We start from the raw sequence: 17,979 nt of genomic DNA, 5'->3' as shown, positions 1-17,979 counted from the left end.
AGAAATCAAGAGTGATATCACGTGATCTGGCGTCAAATTATCCCTTTGCTAGCCTGACTCGACGCGTCGACCCGCGCCTTGGTTGTCAACATACCTCGTCTCATTTGCCTCAGTTCTGCCTAATTGTGGCTGCTGGGCCTTTAAAAATCCTCTGCATAGCGTGAACTTCATCTATTGTTTCTTTGCGTGGACCAATCAATTCGTTTTTGACAGACAAGATGAGTGAAGAGTACGATGAGGAGAACCAGATGGGCGACGAGGGTGGCATGACTGGACCTGGTGCGCCCACGCCGCTATCTGCTTTGGAGGTATGACTGATGATGATGGTGCTGGATAACGAAGCTTGGACGGTGCTGATGATTTCATTTCATAGGGAGTTGCTGGATTGACAAAGCGTGATATCCAACTGATTGTTGATGGCGGATTTAACACGGTCGAATCGGTGGCTTATACCCCGCGCAGGGTGTTGGAGCAGATCAAGGGCATCTCAGAGCAGAAGGCGACCAAGATTTTGGCTGAGGGTATGTCGACTGCGTTCTGTGTCTTTGAGGCATGAAGTAAAAATCTGACTGTATTCAAAGCGTCGAAACTTGTGCCCATGGGGTTTACGACGGCCACTGAGATGCATCAGCGACGCAGTGAACTCATCTCTATCACAACCGGGTCTAAAAATCTGGATACGCTTTTGGCGGGAGGTATTGAGACTGGGTCTGTTACTGAGCTGTTTGGAGAGTTTAGAACAGGCAAAAGCCAGATTTGCCACACACTTGCTGTGACCTGTCAGCTGCCTTTCGATATGGGTGGTGGCGAAGGCAAATGCCTGTACATTGATACTGAGGGCACCTTTCGACCTGTACGATTGCTGGCCGTTGCCAACCGATTTGGCCTGTCAGGAGAAGAAGTATTGGACAATGTTGCATATGCGAGAGCATACAACTCAGATCACCAGCTTCAACTGCTGAATCAGGCAGCGGCCATGATGTGCGAGACGAGATTTTCGCTACTCATCGTCGACAGTGCTACTTCACTCTATCGAACAGATTTTACCGGACGAGGCGAACTTTCAAACCGTCAGACGCATCTGGCCAAATTCATGAGGACCTTGCAGCGACTGGCTGACGAATTCGGCATTGCCGTTGTCATCACCAACCAAGTTGTTGCTCAGGTAGATGGTGGACCCAGCGCCATGTTCAACCCTGATCCAAAGAAGCCTATTGGTGGTAATATCATTGCCCATGCCAGTACAACGCGAATCAGTTTGAAGAAGGGACGTGGCGAGACTCGAATTGCCAAGATTTACGACAGTCCTTGTCTGCCAGAGAGTGACACGCTCTTTGCCATTCAAGAGGACGGTATTGGCGATCCTGCGCCAAAGGATTTGGACAAGGAGAAAGACTAAATAATGGAGAAATGTTGCATTTGCATGAGAAATGAAAAAATCGGAGTCATTTGGGAGAGTTTTATGGACCTTTTTGGCGTTTTCTTTATGGATGGATGGCTGTTCTTTACTTATTACATGTTTGCTCGGGATCAGTTATAAAGGGGAGGGAGATGGGTGGATAGATGCATGATGCACGATGCATTAACGCACGAGTATAGATCATGATCAATTCAAGTACCATAATGTATACAAGCTCTGTATATATCCCACTGATTTTAGTTTTTATCTTGTTTTGCCGTCTCAATCCAATGCAATTCAATGCCATACATAATCTGGCGCAAATGTTCTGCATGTTTGTGTAGCCAAGCTGGTTTCCCAATCGGGCTAGCGCAGCGCGACGTCCAAGTCGAAACAGAAATTCTGCCCTGCAAATGCAAAGCAACGCGACCGTCTCTGAGCATCACCAAAACGAACGAACTTGCGCCAATCACTTCACCGCCATCCCCTCAATTCACAAAGTGCACGACGCATGCGCTTCAGGGAGGCGAGATGGATTCGGGTGAGATTCAGTATCTCTTCAAAGAGACCCGCTTGAACCTCGAACCTCCCTCCCCGTCCTCTGTCGTGACCATTCGAGTGCCCTCCGGTTCTGGCAGCAGAGGCCGCCCCAAGCTGTCGTACGATGCCGAGGACGAGACGACTTTTCGACTGAAGAACTTGGCGACCGCAGCGTCGATATATCGTCGGAAATGGCACGATTCGCCAAAGAACTTTTTGTGGAGGGTGCTGGAGGAGGGTACGCTGCTGAGCATCCGGGCCGTGGACGTTAGCAAGAAGGACAAGGCGGCTGATGCGTCTCTGATTATCAACTTTCATTTCACGGTGCCGATTCAGACAGGATGCGTTGTGTTTTCGGACCCGGAGGAGCATGATGCGTTGTGCGTGCATGTGCTGGACCAGGCCTGCTACCTATACACGTTTACTCTGCGACCGGATCTTTTTAAGAGGAGAGGCGCCGTGGATGCTGGATTGCCTGATATCTGCAAGGTGCAATCTCCTGCTGGCCTCAGCTTTAAATATCCTCATCGAATGGTGGCTGTGTCGGCGAATACGCTTCTTGTTACGGTCAATGATGGCGGCATGATTCGGTTTGACAAGCAAAAGGGAGATGACGGTAAGTTGGAGAGAAGAACGCCCATGAAAAGCGTTTCCTAACTCTGTTGTTTAGCATCTACTACGCTATGGAAAGAATCCTTCTTCAATGTTCAAGGATGGGCGCAGAATCTACGAAGTCTCTTGCCGTTCCAGGGCAAGAATACGATCAAGTACGGAAAAGCCAACATGGAATACAGCACTGCGACATCCATTGAGATTACCGACTTTGGGCTCGAGAACTGCCTATTTGCCGTCACCGTTTGTCTCGACCACCGAATCCGTGTCTGGAATGCCAATGACGGGCAGATTCTGCAGACAATCGACATGTTGAACGTTGAGAGGGCCCCCCAAGATATCGGCAAGTGGCAAATTGATCCGGCACAATTCAATCTTACCCGGGTTGTTGGCCAAACTCGGGGCCAAAGAATCTGTGCAACTTATTCACCTATTGGTCCTGGAGAGTTCAAGATCTGGAAGATGGTTGCCAAGGATGCCCATCACGTGGTCATTGAAGAACTCTTTTCTAAATGCACATTAATCCCAATCACTCCATCATCTTCAGATATTTGGACGCTCGCAGATTTCGCGTTGACTTCAACAGAGAAAGGCAATAGCCTATGGACGTTATGGAAAAACAACATGACGTACCGAGTGCAGCGTCTGGTGCTGGATCCAGAGAATATGGCGCAGTCATGGGAGGATAGCTGGGACGGTGTGTATTTCGAGCCACGAAGTCTCGATGTACAAACGTCTGGCCCCTGTGACCCTACCGATGTTACGGAGAAATGGCTACAGATGATTTTGCAACCGGGGAGATTCACCAAGGCGACGTTGGAAGCGGCGCTGGCCATATATGAGCGCGGATTAGGTGCTCCAAAGGAGAATAACAAGGGTCGTCCATTGGCCGAGTCCATCTGCTCAGTCTTGGGCTCAACTGCCTCTCTGGATCGCGCGTCATCGGGCGAGATGGATTATGAACAGTTCCGATCGTCAAGCGAGACACAGTGGAGGAGATTCTACCGGTTGCTGAACGAGCTTGATAAACAGCGAGGGGAAGCCATCGGCATGGTATTCGATGCCGATGCCGACATGGTTTGGTTGGTTTGTGCGGATCTCATCTCTTCCGTTCGAGAATGCAGTCACTTGGAGCGAGTCTACCACAACCTAGCTACGCCGGATCAAGGGTCTGTGCCACAAGCAGCTCTAATCGGCGCCGGACTGACGCTTGTGGAAGGGTTCCCGGATAGCCTGATGCAACTTTGCAATGCCGCACTACGACCTGAGCTGTTTGGAGAGTCTACTAAGACAGACCTCGAGCGGATACAATATTTCTCAGACAAAGCTGGTTTTTGGAGAGGCATAACAGATGAGGATGCTCAGCAGGTAGTTGACACTCTGGACACCAATTTTGCAGCTGTGACAAATGATCTCTACCGAAAAGTACTGGGTCTCCTCGTCACCCCGCTAGATGATAAGACCCGAAACCCTAACCACCCCCTGACGGAGTTTGGTAGGAAGCTTGTCATGACGGCGGCCCAAGAGAACATAGCTCTCCAATGGAAAGTATGCTTCAGTCAGCTCATCCTCCTGGTCCACATGGAGTTTGAGTTCGACAATGAAGAAGACGCCCTCCACCACAGAATAGATGTCGGAACCGTCTTCCGACAACTCATTGCGACATTGAGGAGGCTGGAGCTTCTCAAGTGGCTATCACAGACCGAACTAGCCATTCCGCTACCCGAGCACAGCTTATCCTCTCTGACAAAGAGGGGAGAAGACGTCCAAGTGGTGACTGCCTTGGAGGCCAATGTGGGCCATTTACTGGGCTTGCAGGGGCTGGCGGACGAACCACTTGCTATTAGCATCACTGATCTCGTTACTAATCTCTGTTCTCCTAATGGAGATATCGAGGTATCCCCATCACTCATCCAGTGCTCCCTCATCAAGCGCGACAGAGCAGATCTGGCACTGGATCTTGAGCCCTTTTGCGACCAAAATCCCTTTTCGATCTATATTCACGGCAGGGTTTTGCTTGCGCTGAAAGACTATGAGTCGGCATCTATCAACTTCAAGAAGGCAGCTGTCGGAATGGGTAAGTCAAGGACGTTATGTTTGCTCAACGAGCCTATGCTAACACTGGTCATAGGAAGCGAAACAGTTGAGCTCGAGCGCCATAGCAGTGGTCTGCTTGACGACACAGAGTGGAATCTGTTAAACAGCGGAATGGCTCAGTACTACTCACACATTGTCGCCCTGTTTGAAAAGCAGAGAGCGTACTCATATGTGGTTGAGTTTGCTCGGTTATCTGTCCAGTTCACCGGATCCAAGCCGGAGAATGCTAGCATTAAGACTGACATGCTGAGCCGCCTTTTCAACGCGGCGCTGGCCACATCCCAGTTTGAGCTGGCCCACACGACGCTGTTGTCGATGAAGGATGAAGCCTTGAGGCATTACAACCTGCGGAAACTCGTGGATAAGATGTGCGAGACGTATCACAACTCCGAGCTAGTGACATTGCCGTTCCCTGGAATGCAACAAGAGGTCGATGACATCCTCGCGCTAAGATGCAAGACCATCATGGACGTCATGCATGCGTTCCCATACCACCAGGTCCTTTACTCGTGGAGGATCAAGCACAACAACTACCGGGGCGCGGCGTCTGTCATTCTCGATAAGATCCAAAAGCTGAGGCTGGCTGGGGAGGGAGATCAGATTGCGGGAGAAGACGTGCTCGACACGCCCGTTACGAAGCAGTACTTGCTGCTTATCAACGCGCTCAGCTGTGTGGATGCCAAGCAGGCGTGGATCTTCGATGAAGGTGTTCCTGAGGGGGAGAAGGAGGCGAAGAGAAAGGTTGTTACGCTGGCGGATATCAGGAAGCAGTACCAGGATGAGCTGGATCGGATTGCCGCGATCCAGAATAATCAGTTTGGATTCGAGGCGGGCGATATAATGGATATTGCGTGATTTCGGCTGGAATCGATGGGGAAATNGGGGGGGGGGGGGATTGTTATGATGAGGGAAGAGGCATGGATGAATCAATGTTAGACGAAAAAAACGCAACCAGAAAAATGTTTTGCATGTAGATTAATACTTGTACCCTCTTAACTTTTAAGGAGATGAGAGGAGAAAGGGCCACATGGGTTTAGATACCTTGGGGGGAAATAAGCACAGGATCAAATGAGGGGATATATTTGTTGGTTTTTTTGCTTCGTTATCGAGTGTCAATTTCTTGGGTTTACTAATTCCCTTCTCTTCTTCCTCTCCTTTCATTCAACTTTCTTCTAGGACCGGGATAATCGTTATAAATATATGTACCTATATATCATCTACGACAACACATTTTCGTACAAAAAACCACACACGCAACACACAACACTTCGTAATCTCCCGTTAACGCCAGTTAGTTTAATAACCCCCTCCCCCTATGCTAGAAATGGAAAACAAAGTAGAATGGGAAAGTTTGCTGTCGCTACATGTAAAACTCAAAAAGAAGTTGGCCCATAGGTTCTTTATCTTGAGGGGGTCAGGTATGAGCATTTTTTTTATTAGCTTCATGCCTGGACAGCGGCGATTTTGTTTTCAGAGGGAGGAGGTACGCTCTGGATTCCTGCTATGGCGGGAGCGGCGTCGGGAGCTTGGCGGTAGAGGATGATTTCCGACTGCTTAAAGTATCGTCGGGCGTCTAGATTGCAGAGAAAGGGAATATTAGTACGATATATATGGGGATAGGGGGTGAGTGGCTTCTGTGTAGACTTGCCTTCGTCAATGAGAACGAGACTGAGATAATACCGCGTAGAGAACTTCTTATTCACATCACGGAAGGTGGGCGTCAGGTCAAAGCCGCCGAGGAAGAGTCGGATGGGAATGGTCTCGCCTCTTGAAGGGGAGCCGTCCATAATCTCAAAGCGCACCAGCGTCTCGCTCTCGTTGTACTGGTTGGGCGCGGCGCCCGTCGTCTCTCTCCTGATGATGGACAGCTCCATGTGCTTGATCTTGAGGCGTACGAGTAAAAAGTAGATGCGGCCGACGATTACGTCCTTAAGGTGGTACTTGCTCTTGCTATACTCGAACTCGATGTGGAGGCAGTCCTCGATGCCGACGTCCATCTTGATGCTGCTGTTCATCTCCGGGGGGATGCGGTAGCTGTAGACCCAAATGTCCTTTTCGCGGATCACGTCGGCCATGCGGCGCGAGACGGTGACGCGGACAAAGTAGCGCAGCTTGACGTTGATGCCGTTGTACGACTCGTACTGCTTCTCGACGTTTTTGAAGTTGAAGTCGAACGTCTGCGGGTGCTGCAGCTCCCCCGGCGCGGCGAGCTCCTGGTTGAGCGAGAGGAACTCGTAGTGGTTGCCGCGGTCAAAGAACATTTCTACCAGCCCGTCAGTAAGGAGTCGGCGCCGCTGAAGCCCCAAGCGGATGGCGGGCGCAGTCCAGAGGAGGCCGGCAAGGGAGGATGGTGATGATGATGAGGAGGAGGAGGAGGACCGGCCGGGATTCTGGTCATAGTAGTCAAGCTGCGTACCTATCGTGCCGATGAACTGGACCTTGATGCCCGTGTGCTCGAGGCGTTTGCCGTCCTTGGGCCGCACCGTGACGGCGCCCTTGACGGACTCGCCGTCCATGTACAGGGGCGCCTTTTCGCGGCGGTTCTTGTCGAGCTTGACGTCGACCATGGTGCGGTCATCTGGATCGTCGAGGACGATGTCGATGTCGACGGGGGTTGAGAAGAAGATGGACATGGTGGCGGCGGTCTCCCTTGCGTGTTGTGCTGTGCTATGTTGTTTGTATTGTGCGAGAGATAGAGAGAGTATGTTGTATTCTACTCTTCTCCTTCTTCGTTCTACCCGCTCTCTTCTTCTCTTGTTGTTCCTCTTGTCCCGCAAATGTCACTCCCCTAAGCGTAATCTGTTCTCGATATGCCCGTATAATGGCTCGCTGTTTCGGGTCCGAATTCGGCTCGACGGGAGACGCAGGTCCGAGGCCAATCAAGTCGGCGAATTCCAGGCAATTGAAATTGAGCTTCACAACTGGCGATGCCGCAAGAGCTAAAATGCGCCGCTGCGGTTCAACGTTGTCGCGTACAAGTTGCGAGGCTGGCGGCTGCGCTGACGTACGTTTATGGCTAGTGGGGGACGATGTTGGGAGGACAGAGCTTTGGTGGAGAGCTGGGCCAGGGAAAGTCATGGGCTGGAGAGGTACAGAGTACGCGGAGTGTGGTATGGTAGTGGCTGATGCGACATGTAGAGTGTACCATGAGTGTCGATGAGACGGGGATGCGGCCAGATGATGCTGGCAATGGGCACTGGGTGCAAGCAGAATGGTTAATGCATGTCTAAGTGTAAAAAGAGTTGTATTAAAGTTCTGTTTTTTTCTTTTTTTACTCAGTTTTCATTATTGGATCTGCTTGATTGGACCAGCCAACAGAAGAGAGAGACTGTTATCATTCACCATCAATTGGGCCATTCATCCACTACCCACTGCATGCTGTGGAATTTACACCCATTGGCTGTGTTGTCGTCGTATCAACATCCCACTTGGTCTTGCTAAGTCAGCAACCTACTGTGGGGTCTCTTTTCTTCTTTGTCCATTCCGTCAATCACGTGCCATGTCACACCTCTCTTCGTTTGCGAATTCTCCTGCCCCACCTTACGCCCACACGGCTCAAATTCGGCTGCACAACTCTTTGCGCTCACGTGGAGCGAGCCCTAGAACTTTTCCTGCCCACACGATTTCGCCAAACAATTCGTGATCGCGGAACGGACGACTCCAGATACCCTCAACGCCCCGACAACCCCCAAGTCACAGCAGCCATGAGGTACATTCACTCTCAGGAGATCCTGGAAATTCCAGAGGGCGGTACGTTTCACCATTTTCCTTTTTTTTTTTTTATTTCGGCCTTGCAGATTCGATCGATTGCGCTGGAGGAAAATGTGTCTTGGATGACGATGGAAAGGAAGAGGTGGAACTAAATCTCTGCTGTTGGAGATGAGGGATTGGACTGGAACAACGGGAGGGAAATACGATGGATCGAAAATCTGCTTGCCGGCTTGGATCACGCACTTTCTGAGGAAGACGAAGCTGACATTGAATTTTTTCCTGCAAATAGTCAAGGTCAACATCAAGACCCGTATCGTCACCGTTGAGGGTCCCCGAGGTACGAAACACCACCCACAAATCGCTCGTCAAGACGCAAAACTCTTCGACGACAGATTTCGAGGCAAATTGGCAAAACCGAATTGGGAATTCTGACATTGGAGGATTATAGGCAAGCTCACCAAGAACCTCGGTCACTTGGCTGTCAACTTCGGCCACCCCAAGAAGAACACCATCTCCATCGAGATCCACCACGGCAACCGTAAGAATGTCGCCACTCTCCGTACCGTCCGCTCCATCATCGAGAACTTGATCACCGGTGTCACCAAGGGTTTCAAGTACAAGATGCGATACGTCTACGCCCATTTTCCCATCAACGTCAACCTGGACAAGAACAAGGAGACCGGTCTGTTCGAGGTGGAGATCCGAAACTTCATCGGCGAGAAGATCGTCCGACGGGTTACCATGCACGAGGGTGTCGATGTTGAGATCTCCAAGGCCCAGAAGGATGAGCTCATCCTGACCGGCAACTCACTCGAGAACGTTTCCCAGAGCGCCGCAGATATCCAGCAGATCTGCCGGGTGCGCAACAAGGATATCCGAAAGGTACGACCTATATCTGTTTTCTCATGCAAATTTCTGCAACCAATTTGGACGATTGTCCGGGGCGGAACGGAACAACGCTCTCACAACCATGCTAAAAAATTCTTCAACTTGACTCTTGTCTCTATCCATAATGGGTTTGTGCTAACTTTTGTCTCAATCTAGTTCTTGGACGGTCTGTACGTTTCCGAGAAGGGCAACGTTGTTGAGGAGGCTTAAATGTACCGGACAAGGATCTCTGTTTCTTTTGCGTTTCTGGGACTCCGGAGTGGCGAAGGTTCATCATTGCATGTCACGTAGCAACGGGGCTACTCTTTTACAAAAAATACATTAAAAAGTAAAGTGAAAGCGATGACCACTTTTTTTTTCTTTCTTCGCTGTAGACTTACATGTATGATGCGTCCTACGCCGTACTACGAACTTGGGAATGAAAGACTGTCCTTGGCGACGAAAGAGAATGAATTGTGAATCTTGGCGTTTGAGTTTCCAAAACTGAGTCGTGGGGGAGAGGGAAAAAAAAGTCTCATCTACTTAATGTGAATATTTCAGTCACTTTCTAATGCCGGCTTGATACTGGCTGTGTTGGGAATATTTGTGTCACTTTATGATACCGACTGTGTTGAGGACTGATTCCTCCTAGACTCGTCCCATTCAATATCGCCATGCTATATAAATTGCCACGAAGCTCAACTTTCATGTACATCACTTGCTCTTCACCATATGTTTCATCTTCATCTTGATCTTCACATATACACGGCCATTCATTTCTTACAGCGTAGTCTCGTTTTCATTTCGTTCGTAGTATGTACCTTTTCATGCTTCATCATGTCTGACCCCCCTCATGTCTCTCATCCCTTCATTTCAAAACATATTGCACGTTAAAAAACCAAATTCATAAGATGATAAAGGAAAGACAGAAAAGAAAAAACCAGTTGGGGGAGGACGCATATTGCAGACCGCCCCCTTCCGCGCCGTCAACGCCAAATGTAACCATTGTAAATGTAGTAGGGTAGGGGAGAGGAAAAAAGTGGCTGGGAACAAGAATTAATGACGTAAAGGTAGAGGGTCAGTCCCACAAAGTATGGGTGCCCTTGTGAATATGTTCACAGTGAAGGAATCGTCGTGATACCGCCCATGAGAAGCGCAACGTTAAAGCAGCGCCGTTTCAGAGTGACCAGTTTATCGCTTGGGCGCTCCCCTGCTGTACTGCGGTGATCGTCCGCCACGGCTGGATCTGCTGCGGCGGCTGCGCGATCTTTGACGCGATCGTTGACCAGTGCCAGAGCTGTTAGCTGTAAGAAGGGAAGAGTAGTTAGTAAGACGGACATTTGACATTTCAGTTTCAGTTTCAGAAGAAAACAGTAAAACTTACTGTTGCTGCTAGTGTAGTCGGTATAGCTGTAGTAAGAGTCGCTGTACCGCGAAGGCGTCTTGCGAGAGTTTGGCCGCTTATCCTTCTTGAGGTTAAGCAGAGTGAAGAGCGTGGCGGCCACAGCTCCGATTCCAAGCCACGTCCAGCAGCCGGCGCTGCTCTTGCGCTTCTCACGGCGATCCGTCACCACCGTCGAAGTTCCCTGCCGGCTGCTGCCTCCGAACCAGGTGCCGTGGCGATCGCGACGAGAGTGAGCCGAGGCGGAGGCGGCGCGGCTGCCGCTCTTTGAGTAGCGCTCCTCAATGACCTCCTCGCGCACGCTGTCGTCGCCAGAGCGGCGGCGGCCGCAGAGAGCGGCCCAGAGACCGCGGGCGATGCAGCAGAAGCAGAGCAGGAGCAGGAGGGCCACGCCGGCCAGCGTGCCGATGACGATGCCGGCAATGGCTCCGGGGCTCAGGCCGCCGCCGTTGGTTCCCTTGCTGCCGTCGGCGCCAATGGCCTCGCCGTCGCCGGTCTCAGTGGCCGACGCTCCCGTCTCAGTGGCAGTTCCGGTGCCCGTCTGCACGACCTGGGTGGTGATGGTCGTGGTTCCAGTGACTCGGTAGGGAGCTGAGTATTGCGTGGTGGTGTGGCCGTTGGTGACGACGACGATGGGAGTCGGTTCAGCGTATCCAGGCTTGGACGAGCACTGGCCCTGGAAAGCGCACGACTGCCATCCGGCACAGCAGATTGGGCCACAGGGAGACTGCGAGTCGTCCTGAGGCACGCAATCGACACCGGCGGTGGGCGACGGCACGGGCGCCCAGTGGGTGTAGTAGGTGGTGGTGAAGGTGCGCGTCTCGGTCCAGGTGCTTGTGTATGCGCCGTATCCGCCTCCGCCCAGGCAAGTAGCGACATTCCCGCTCAGCGTCGTGCACAGCTCGGTGCTGTCGCAGCAGTACTGGCTGTCGGAGCCGCAGGGCGTGCCATCACAGCCGTCGCGCTGCAGCAGATAGGCGTAGGCGTTGTCGGGGCCTCTGGGGTATGGACCGGCGGCCACGATGCCTGCGGCGGCCAGCAGCGCGGACGCTGGTCGGGCGATTGAGCGCATGGCGAGGAAACGAATTCGCCTTTCTTGTTTCCCTCTCACGAAAGCTCAAACGGACAAGGGTTTGTGTTCGGAAGAGTCCGGTGAGTTTCTTCGTGAGGCTGGCTTGGCTGGCCCAAACGTCACAAGCAGTCCAAGTCTCACGATGTTCAAGCCACGAGAAGAGGCAAGGGAGGGAAAAAAAAGAAGTCAATGCCGTTTGAGTGACGACGCCGTTTTTTCAACCTTGCATAAGTTCCAAAGTCAAAAAAAGGAGACTTGGGAGAAAGAAGAATGGGAGCGTGCAGCTGGCGGTCTCGGCGCTGCACGATGACTTTTATCGGCCTGCAGAGCTCGACAATCCCCAACCTCCTCCCACTTAGACGCAGGAAAATCCCAGCCCCTCCCATTTTGTCCGACTCAGAAAAAAAAAAGATCCATGATGCGCTTCGTATGCGGTACTTGCTGCACACCCTCTCGGTCTTTTGTCTTTTTAGTTACTTCTACTTGCGCACGCCTCTAACCTGTATTACTTGGTTCAGCACGTCAGGTACTCGTATGGCTCTTTGAACCAACAATGTCACCCACACACACACCCTCCTTCTGCTCTCTGACAGACACCGTCTAAACGGCCCGCAAGCCGCGGTGAAGCAAAAGTGCCATTTTCTTTGGTCTCGCGCAGTACAGACACGAGTATGTACAAGCGGCTACGAGCAACTTTGGTTGTGTGTGTGAGGTACCTGACATGGGGGGGCCGTGGGTTTCCCAAAAGTCGGAGCGGAGGCCGACAGACACACTCCAAGTGAGAGTCGCCTAGCCTACTCGTAGAAAGTAAAAGAAGACACACCAAAGAGACGATGAGAAAGAAAAGAATTTAGAGCCCCTGACTAGAAGTGGCAAGATGCAAGATGCAGCAAGGGTCCGGGCCGGAATCTGACTTGTGATGATTCTCCATTGGCGTCTTACGAGTAACGGTTGGCGGTCACGAGAAGAATGAGAGAGAGTGAGGTGGATGGGAATGTTACAGGGTATCTGGAGATGCCGGATCGAGAATGAGGCGCTCCAGTAGCTGCAGCCAAGGAGCGTTTTCTTTCAATCTTTTCTTTTTGTCTCGCTTCTCGGATAGTGATCGTTGACAGGCTCGGGTTGGCCCTACGGAAGCACGGGGTGCCAGATGCCCAGAGCGGGGGAGATTTGAGATTGGATGAGCTGGCATCAGACTTCCACATTTGAGCCGCCACAAGATTCAAGAAAACATGGATGGACAGACATGGATGCGACAGACTCCTACAAGCACCGGAGACACGGAGGGGACATCAAGACACAATCAGGCCAGGATCAAGTAGGTATCGATAGTGGGCGCCTTGTTGGCAGCTTCTGATGGGCTGGCCAGGCGAAGCGACCTGGGGCCTGGGCCGGGCTGACCTTGTTTGCGCCGATTGCTCTGATTGACTGGAGTTGGATCGACTTGTCTTCCCACACTTCTTATTCCAGCTTGGCGTGCTGGACAATCCGGCAGAGACGCAGACTACATACGCTACTTATGGGGACGCAGCTGCATGTCGACCGCCTCGTGCGCTTGTGAGGATGCATTAGTCACAAACTGCATGTCTGGACTGGATGATTTGTATGGTGCTTGAGTGGCGATGAAAGAAGAAAAGAAAGACTGAAGAAAACAAAAGGAAGACGAAGGGTTATGCGCTACGGAGGATTACGAGGGAGTTGATTGGAAAGGTTTCTCGCTCCCATTAAGCGTGCAGGGCGCCTGTTTATAAAGGCACGACGAGCCATTTCGGAGCCTACAAAGTGCTCCGGAGCGTGAGTAGAAGAGAAAAAGCGGCGCATTGGCATTTTGTTTCATTCTGAGTGGGTTTTTACATGGAGAACATACCAATTGTTTCTCGTTGATGAACAAAGAACTCATCTAATACATGTAAATTAAGCAAGTATATGCTGTACCTGTGAAAGGAAACTCTTACAAGGTCATTCAATCTCTTTCGATTCCCCCTCATCGAATCCTTTGTGGTTGGAAAAAAGCCCCTCAGCTTCAGCCAAGGCAAAAAGTGGCTGGTGGGGTGGCTTATCCAGCTTGTGGCTTCTGCTGCTGTCGTTGCTGCTTTACATTGAAAAATACAGCACGGTCCCTGATCTATGGCCGAACGCCGGATAAACCCGTCTTAAAAAGGTGGGGGTGCATCATGGCTGGCGCAGAGCAAAGCTTCCACAGCTGAGCTGCGACAGGACAGTGACACTCTCTCCGGTTCACCTAATTCCAATTCTGCTCTTCAGCCTCGCACAGCCCGCTGCAAGCTGGTAGGCGGCCATCGTCTCTCCAATTGATTTCTTCTCTCTCTCAGCCTCTTCATTCATCTCCATCGACTGCTATTGACCTTCCATCTCTCACTCTCCTTGTCCATATAACCCTCCGCGCGTCACAGCCTCGCATCGCCTCGCCTCGCCGACGTCCATCCATCTCCCCTCCCTCGAAATTAGACTCGCTCTCCCGTCGCCATCATGTCTCTCGATGGGCCAACCTACCTGGCCTCTCTGCAAAACAACATCCGCCACCGCCCGATCCCCTGGGATGGAGCCGTTAGAGCAGGCAGCCTCACCGAGGACCAGCTCGCAAAGATCCGCGCCGTCGACAAAGCTAAAAGGCCCGAGCAGAGGAAGGAGATTGTGAGCGCAGACCTCGACGGATATCGGCTGCTGTTTGTTGGCGGCAACGGCAGCCCCAGCGTCTTGGAAAAGGCAGGAAAGAATACCAGCCTCGTCCAGTACATCTTGGTGCTGCTGGCTGATTTGCTTGATGGTAAGTCGGGACTTTTGACTTGCATACCAACATGAAAACATCAAATAGTATTTCAACACCCAACAAGCGGCACCAGTCCTGCAATACAAGTCTTGTGCGCTGCTGCAAGAAAGATATCATTCTCATCATTGAACTATACTGCTCTTTTCTCTACATCATCGATTTCAATCTATTGCTAACGATATTCTGGTTGCGAAATAGCTGTGCCATTCCTCGCCAAGGCTCTCCTCAAGTCCCCCGAGCCATACCAGCATTTCTTGCCGCTGTTCCGCGCTCACTCCAACGAGGATCCCATCCCGCTCCTTACCGCACACGCCTTGTCGAATCTGATGGCTCTGGCGCAAGATGATTCTAAGCCTACCGTCCTTGCCCTGCCCCTCATCTTCACCTACCTGTCCGGCTTGGCTCAGAGCTCTGATGCTGGCTTACAAGATTTCGCCGTGCAGGAGTACTCATCCTTGCTGTTCGGACATGTCTCTCGAGAACACTTTTGGAAGCAGCGCAGCGACACCGTTACGCCCTTGGTCAACATTCTTCGAGCAGCTGCTGGTGTTGGCAATGGTGGCGACTCATCTGCTAATCTCTGGAGCGGCACTGCGAGCACGCGCACCTTTGAGGGCTCTCTGAATGGAGGCGTTGGCTTACAGCTACTGTACCATGTTCTCATGGTCTTGTGGCAGATGAGCTTTGAGTCAGAACAAATCGGAGATGAGCTAAACGAGTGAGTGGTTCTGCGTGCTATATCTAGCCTTTGATGTTCCCAACTAACCATGTTGTAGCGAATACGACATCATCCTCTTGTACACTCACCTTCTTCGACTCTCACCAAAGGAGAAGACGACTCGATTGATTCTGGCCACTCTTTACAACCTGCTGGAGAAGAACCAGAGAACGCTCCTGCCTATTGCCGTGCTTGCCCGTCTACCCGCATTGCTAGAGAATCTCAGTGGTCGCCATCTTGCCGACCCTGACTTGCTGGAAGACCTGCAAAGCCTCAAGGAACTGCTGGAAGAATATACCAAGACGAAGACTACGTTTGACGAGTACCTGGCCGAAGTCCACTCAGGTCACCTCCGCTGGTCACCACCACACCGAAACACCATCTTCTGGGCAGAGAACGCACGAAAGATCCTTGAGTATCAAAACGGCGAAGTGCCTCGCAAACTGGCCGAGATTATGCAGAAGCCCTGGGATAATGACAAGCAGGTCTTGGCTGTTGCATGCAATGATATTGGTTGCTTGGTCAAGGAGGTTCCCGAGAAGCGATCACAACTTGAGAAGATTGGTTTGAAGAGACGGATTATGGAGCTCATGGCATCCGACGACGAAAATGTTCGATGGGAGAGTCTGCGTGCCCTGGGAGGCTGGCTCAAGTACAGCTTTGAGGACAATTAGAGCCATTGACTGGATTCCGCTCTTTTATTTCCTAATTATGGAATCGGTCTTGGGCAGCTGAAGCGACTTTGTCCAACTAGAACTGGGGGAGCTGTTGACTTTTTATTATTATTATTCTTTGTTTTCTTGTTTTCTGGATGCCTCCGTGGATGCAGCATCATTTTGGAGCATCGATTGTAATTGGCATAACTACTACATGTACCTACCAAGCCAAGCCTGGGATTAGCTAGACCCTGGCCCTGACTGTGTATGATGACAATAAAGACGCAGAATTTTGAAGCTGTCACCGCCCTTTTTGATGAAGCGTGTCATTGATCAACCAGCTGCAATGGACGAGATGGAGTCGATACCTCCCCAGTGTTTTTATTACCGGAAGATGTCGTCGTGTTCGGCTAAACATTATAGCGAATCTAACTTTTCTACTCGAACGATTCAAGTACAGATCCCCCAAAAGAACTTTTTAGCAGACTTCGGTATCGGAGAGTGGGTTTTTATCTAGCAGCTCACTGCAGCAATCCGCAGCTACCCGAACCCGCCCCACCGTCAGAATAATCTTGCCATTACCCAATTGATATCCAACTTTATCAACAACCGCCGCTTCGGCGATTTTCGTGTCTATCCTTTCCTCTCACGACCGTTGCCAATTCTTCTTTTCTTTTCTCTTAATCTCATCCTCACAATCTCCTCTCATTTCTTCTTCTTTTCTTTTTGTTTCCCTTTGCGTTTCGTCAATCAATTGAAGCCATCATGATGAAGAGCTTCACCAGAATTGCTCGGGCATCGCCCCGCGTTAAGGCTTCGGCCTCACTCTCTGCTGCAGGCCGCCTGTCGACTGCAGGAAGCATCCGATGCGCCTCCAATGCCTCCAGCGGAGAGCCGCTCAAGAAGACGCCGCTGTACGACTTCCACGTAGCCAATGGCGCCAAGATGGTGCCCTTTGCGGGCTACCACATGCCCGTCCAGTACTCGTCTCTGTCTCTGGCGGACTCTCACCACTTCACACGGAACCACGCATCGCTTTTCGATGTCAGCCACATGGTTCAGCACATCTTCAAGGGTCCTGCCGCGGCGGCGTTTTTGGAAAAAGTTACGCCTTCGTCGTGGAGCAATGTTGCTCCTATGAGTGGCAAGCTGACGACTTTCCTGTGGCCTGGCACGGGAGGCATTGTTGATGATACTATTGTTACGAGGATTGGCGAGGATGAGTTTTATGTGGTGACCAATGGAGCGTGTCTCGACAAGGACACCAAGTACATTGATGAGGAGTTGGGCAAGTTTGGTGGTGATGTCAAGTGGACGAGGCTGGATGGATCAGGACTGGTTGCCCTGCAGGGACCTCAGGCGGCTGAGATTCTGAGCGAAGTTCTCGCTACTGATATCAACCTCAAGGAGTTTTACTTTGGCAACACTGTTCAGGCTGAGCTCAAGCTTGCGGATGGCGGCAAGACTCACCCTGTCCTGATTAGCCGCGGTGGCTACACTGGAGAGGATGGCTTCGAAATCTCCTTCAACGGCAAGCTGTATCCTGCTCTGGAGAGCACCGTCAAAGCTGTTGAGTCTCTCATCAAGACTGCGGGTCCTGAGCGTCTTCAGATGGCCGGTCTTGGAGCCCGTGATTCTCTTCGTCTGGAGGCTGGTATGTGCCTGTACGGCCACGATCTAGACGACACTACTACTCCTGTCGAAGCTGGTCTTAGCTGGATCATCTCCCCCGAGCGCCGCAAGGCAGGCGGCTTCCACGGCGCCGAGATCATTCTCCCTCAGCTCACACCAAAGTCCAAGGGCGGCTCCGGCGTCGAGAGACGTCGTGTCGGCTTCGTCGTCCAGGGCGCTCCTGCTCGCGAGGGCGCGGAGATTCAGAAGGATGGCCAGACCATTGGCACAATCACCAGCGGCGTTCCCAGCCCGACACTCGGAAAGAACATTGCCATGGGATACATCAAGGACGGACAGCACAAGGCTGGCACCGAGGTGGATGTCGTTGTCCGTGGCCGCAAGAGGCAGGCTGTCGTGACAAAGATGCCATTTACCCCTGCCAAGTACTGGAAGGCTCCCGCTTAAGGAATTTTCCTTTCTCTCTCTTTTCTTTTGTTATA

The 17,979-nt window shown here is 51.6% G+C and overlaps 6 protein-coding genes across 6 annotated transcripts; 4 read left to right on the top strand and 2 right to left on the bottom strand.

Annotated features, from left to right (window-relative positions):
- The first annotated feature begins 1,832 nt into the window (after nt 1-1,832).
- On the top strand, nt 1,833-5,558 carry M431DRAFT_517097 (hypothetical protein). The gene is made up of 3 exons (XM_024920321.1): nt 1,833-2,555; nt 2,610-4,628; nt 4,683-5,558. The coding sequence occupies exons 1-3, from the start codon at nt 1,931-1,933 to the stop codon at nt 5,501-5,503; spliced, it is 3,465 nt and encodes a 1,154-aa protein (XP_024777132.1). The 5' UTR covers nt 1,833-1,930; the 3' UTR covers nt 5,504-5,558.
- A 532-nt stretch (nt 5,559-6,090) lies between these two features.
- M431DRAFT_77914 (hypothetical protein) lies at nt 6,091-7,281 on the bottom strand (the record flags this gene model as incomplete). The annotated part of the gene is made up of 2 exons (XM_024922629.1): nt 6,091-6,911; nt 7,065-7,281. 2 exons carry the CDS (start codon nt 7,279-7,281, stop codon nt 6,091-6,093), a joined length of 1,038 nt encoding a protein of 345 aa, XP_024777131.1.
- A 1,071-nt stretch (nt 7,282-8,352) lies between these two features.
- M431DRAFT_78847 (hypothetical protein) lies at nt 8,353-9,457 on the top strand (the record flags this gene model as incomplete). The annotated part of the gene is made up of 4 exons (XM_024922753.1): nt 8,353-8,398; nt 8,649-8,696; nt 8,808-9,241; nt 9,404-9,457. 4 exons carry the CDS (start codon nt 8,353-8,355, stop codon nt 9,455-9,457), a joined length of 582 nt encoding a protein of 193 aa, XP_024777130.1.
- A 960-nt stretch (nt 9,458-10,417) lies between these two features.
- M431DRAFT_491675 (hypothetical protein) lies at nt 10,418-11,700 on the bottom strand (the record flags this gene model as incomplete). Its single annotated transcript, XM_024916924.1, has 2 exons — nt 10,418-10,530; nt 10,611-11,700. The coding sequence occupies 2 exons, from the start codon at nt 11,698-11,700 to the stop codon at nt 10,418-10,420; spliced, it is 1,203 nt and encodes a 400-aa protein (XP_024777129.1).
- A 2,490-nt stretch (nt 11,701-14,190) lies between these two features.
- On the top strand, nt 14,191-15,883 carry M431DRAFT_2572 (hypothetical protein; the record flags this gene model as incomplete). Its single annotated transcript, XM_024913839.1, has 3 exons — nt 14,191-14,488; nt 14,690-15,209; nt 15,268-15,883. 3 exons carry the CDS (start codon nt 14,191-14,193, stop codon nt 15,881-15,883), a joined length of 1,434 nt encoding a protein of 477 aa, XP_024777128.1.
- A 747-nt stretch (nt 15,884-16,630) lies between these two features.
- Nucleotides 16,631-17,944, top strand: M431DRAFT_479059 (hypothetical protein; the record flags this gene model as incomplete). The annotated part of the gene is made up of 1 exon (XM_024915738.1): nt 16,631-17,944. The coding sequence occupies one exon, from the start codon at nt 16,631-16,633 to the stop codon at nt 17,942-17,944; it is 1,314 nt and encodes a 437-aa protein (XP_024777127.1).
- Nucleotides 17,945-17,979: the final 35 nt, after the last annotated feature.

Source organism: Trichoderma harzianum, assembly GCF_003025095.1.
Source record: "Trichoderma harzianum CBS 226.95 unplaced genomic scaffold M431scaffold_3, whole genome shotgun sequence".
Taxonomy (NCBI): domain Eukaryota; kingdom Fungi; phylum Ascomycota; class Sordariomycetes; order Hypocreales; family Hypocreaceae; genus Trichoderma; species Trichoderma harzianum.
Note: the sequence above shows the minus strand (reverse complement) of the source record. Positions and strands in the feature narration are given on the sequence as shown.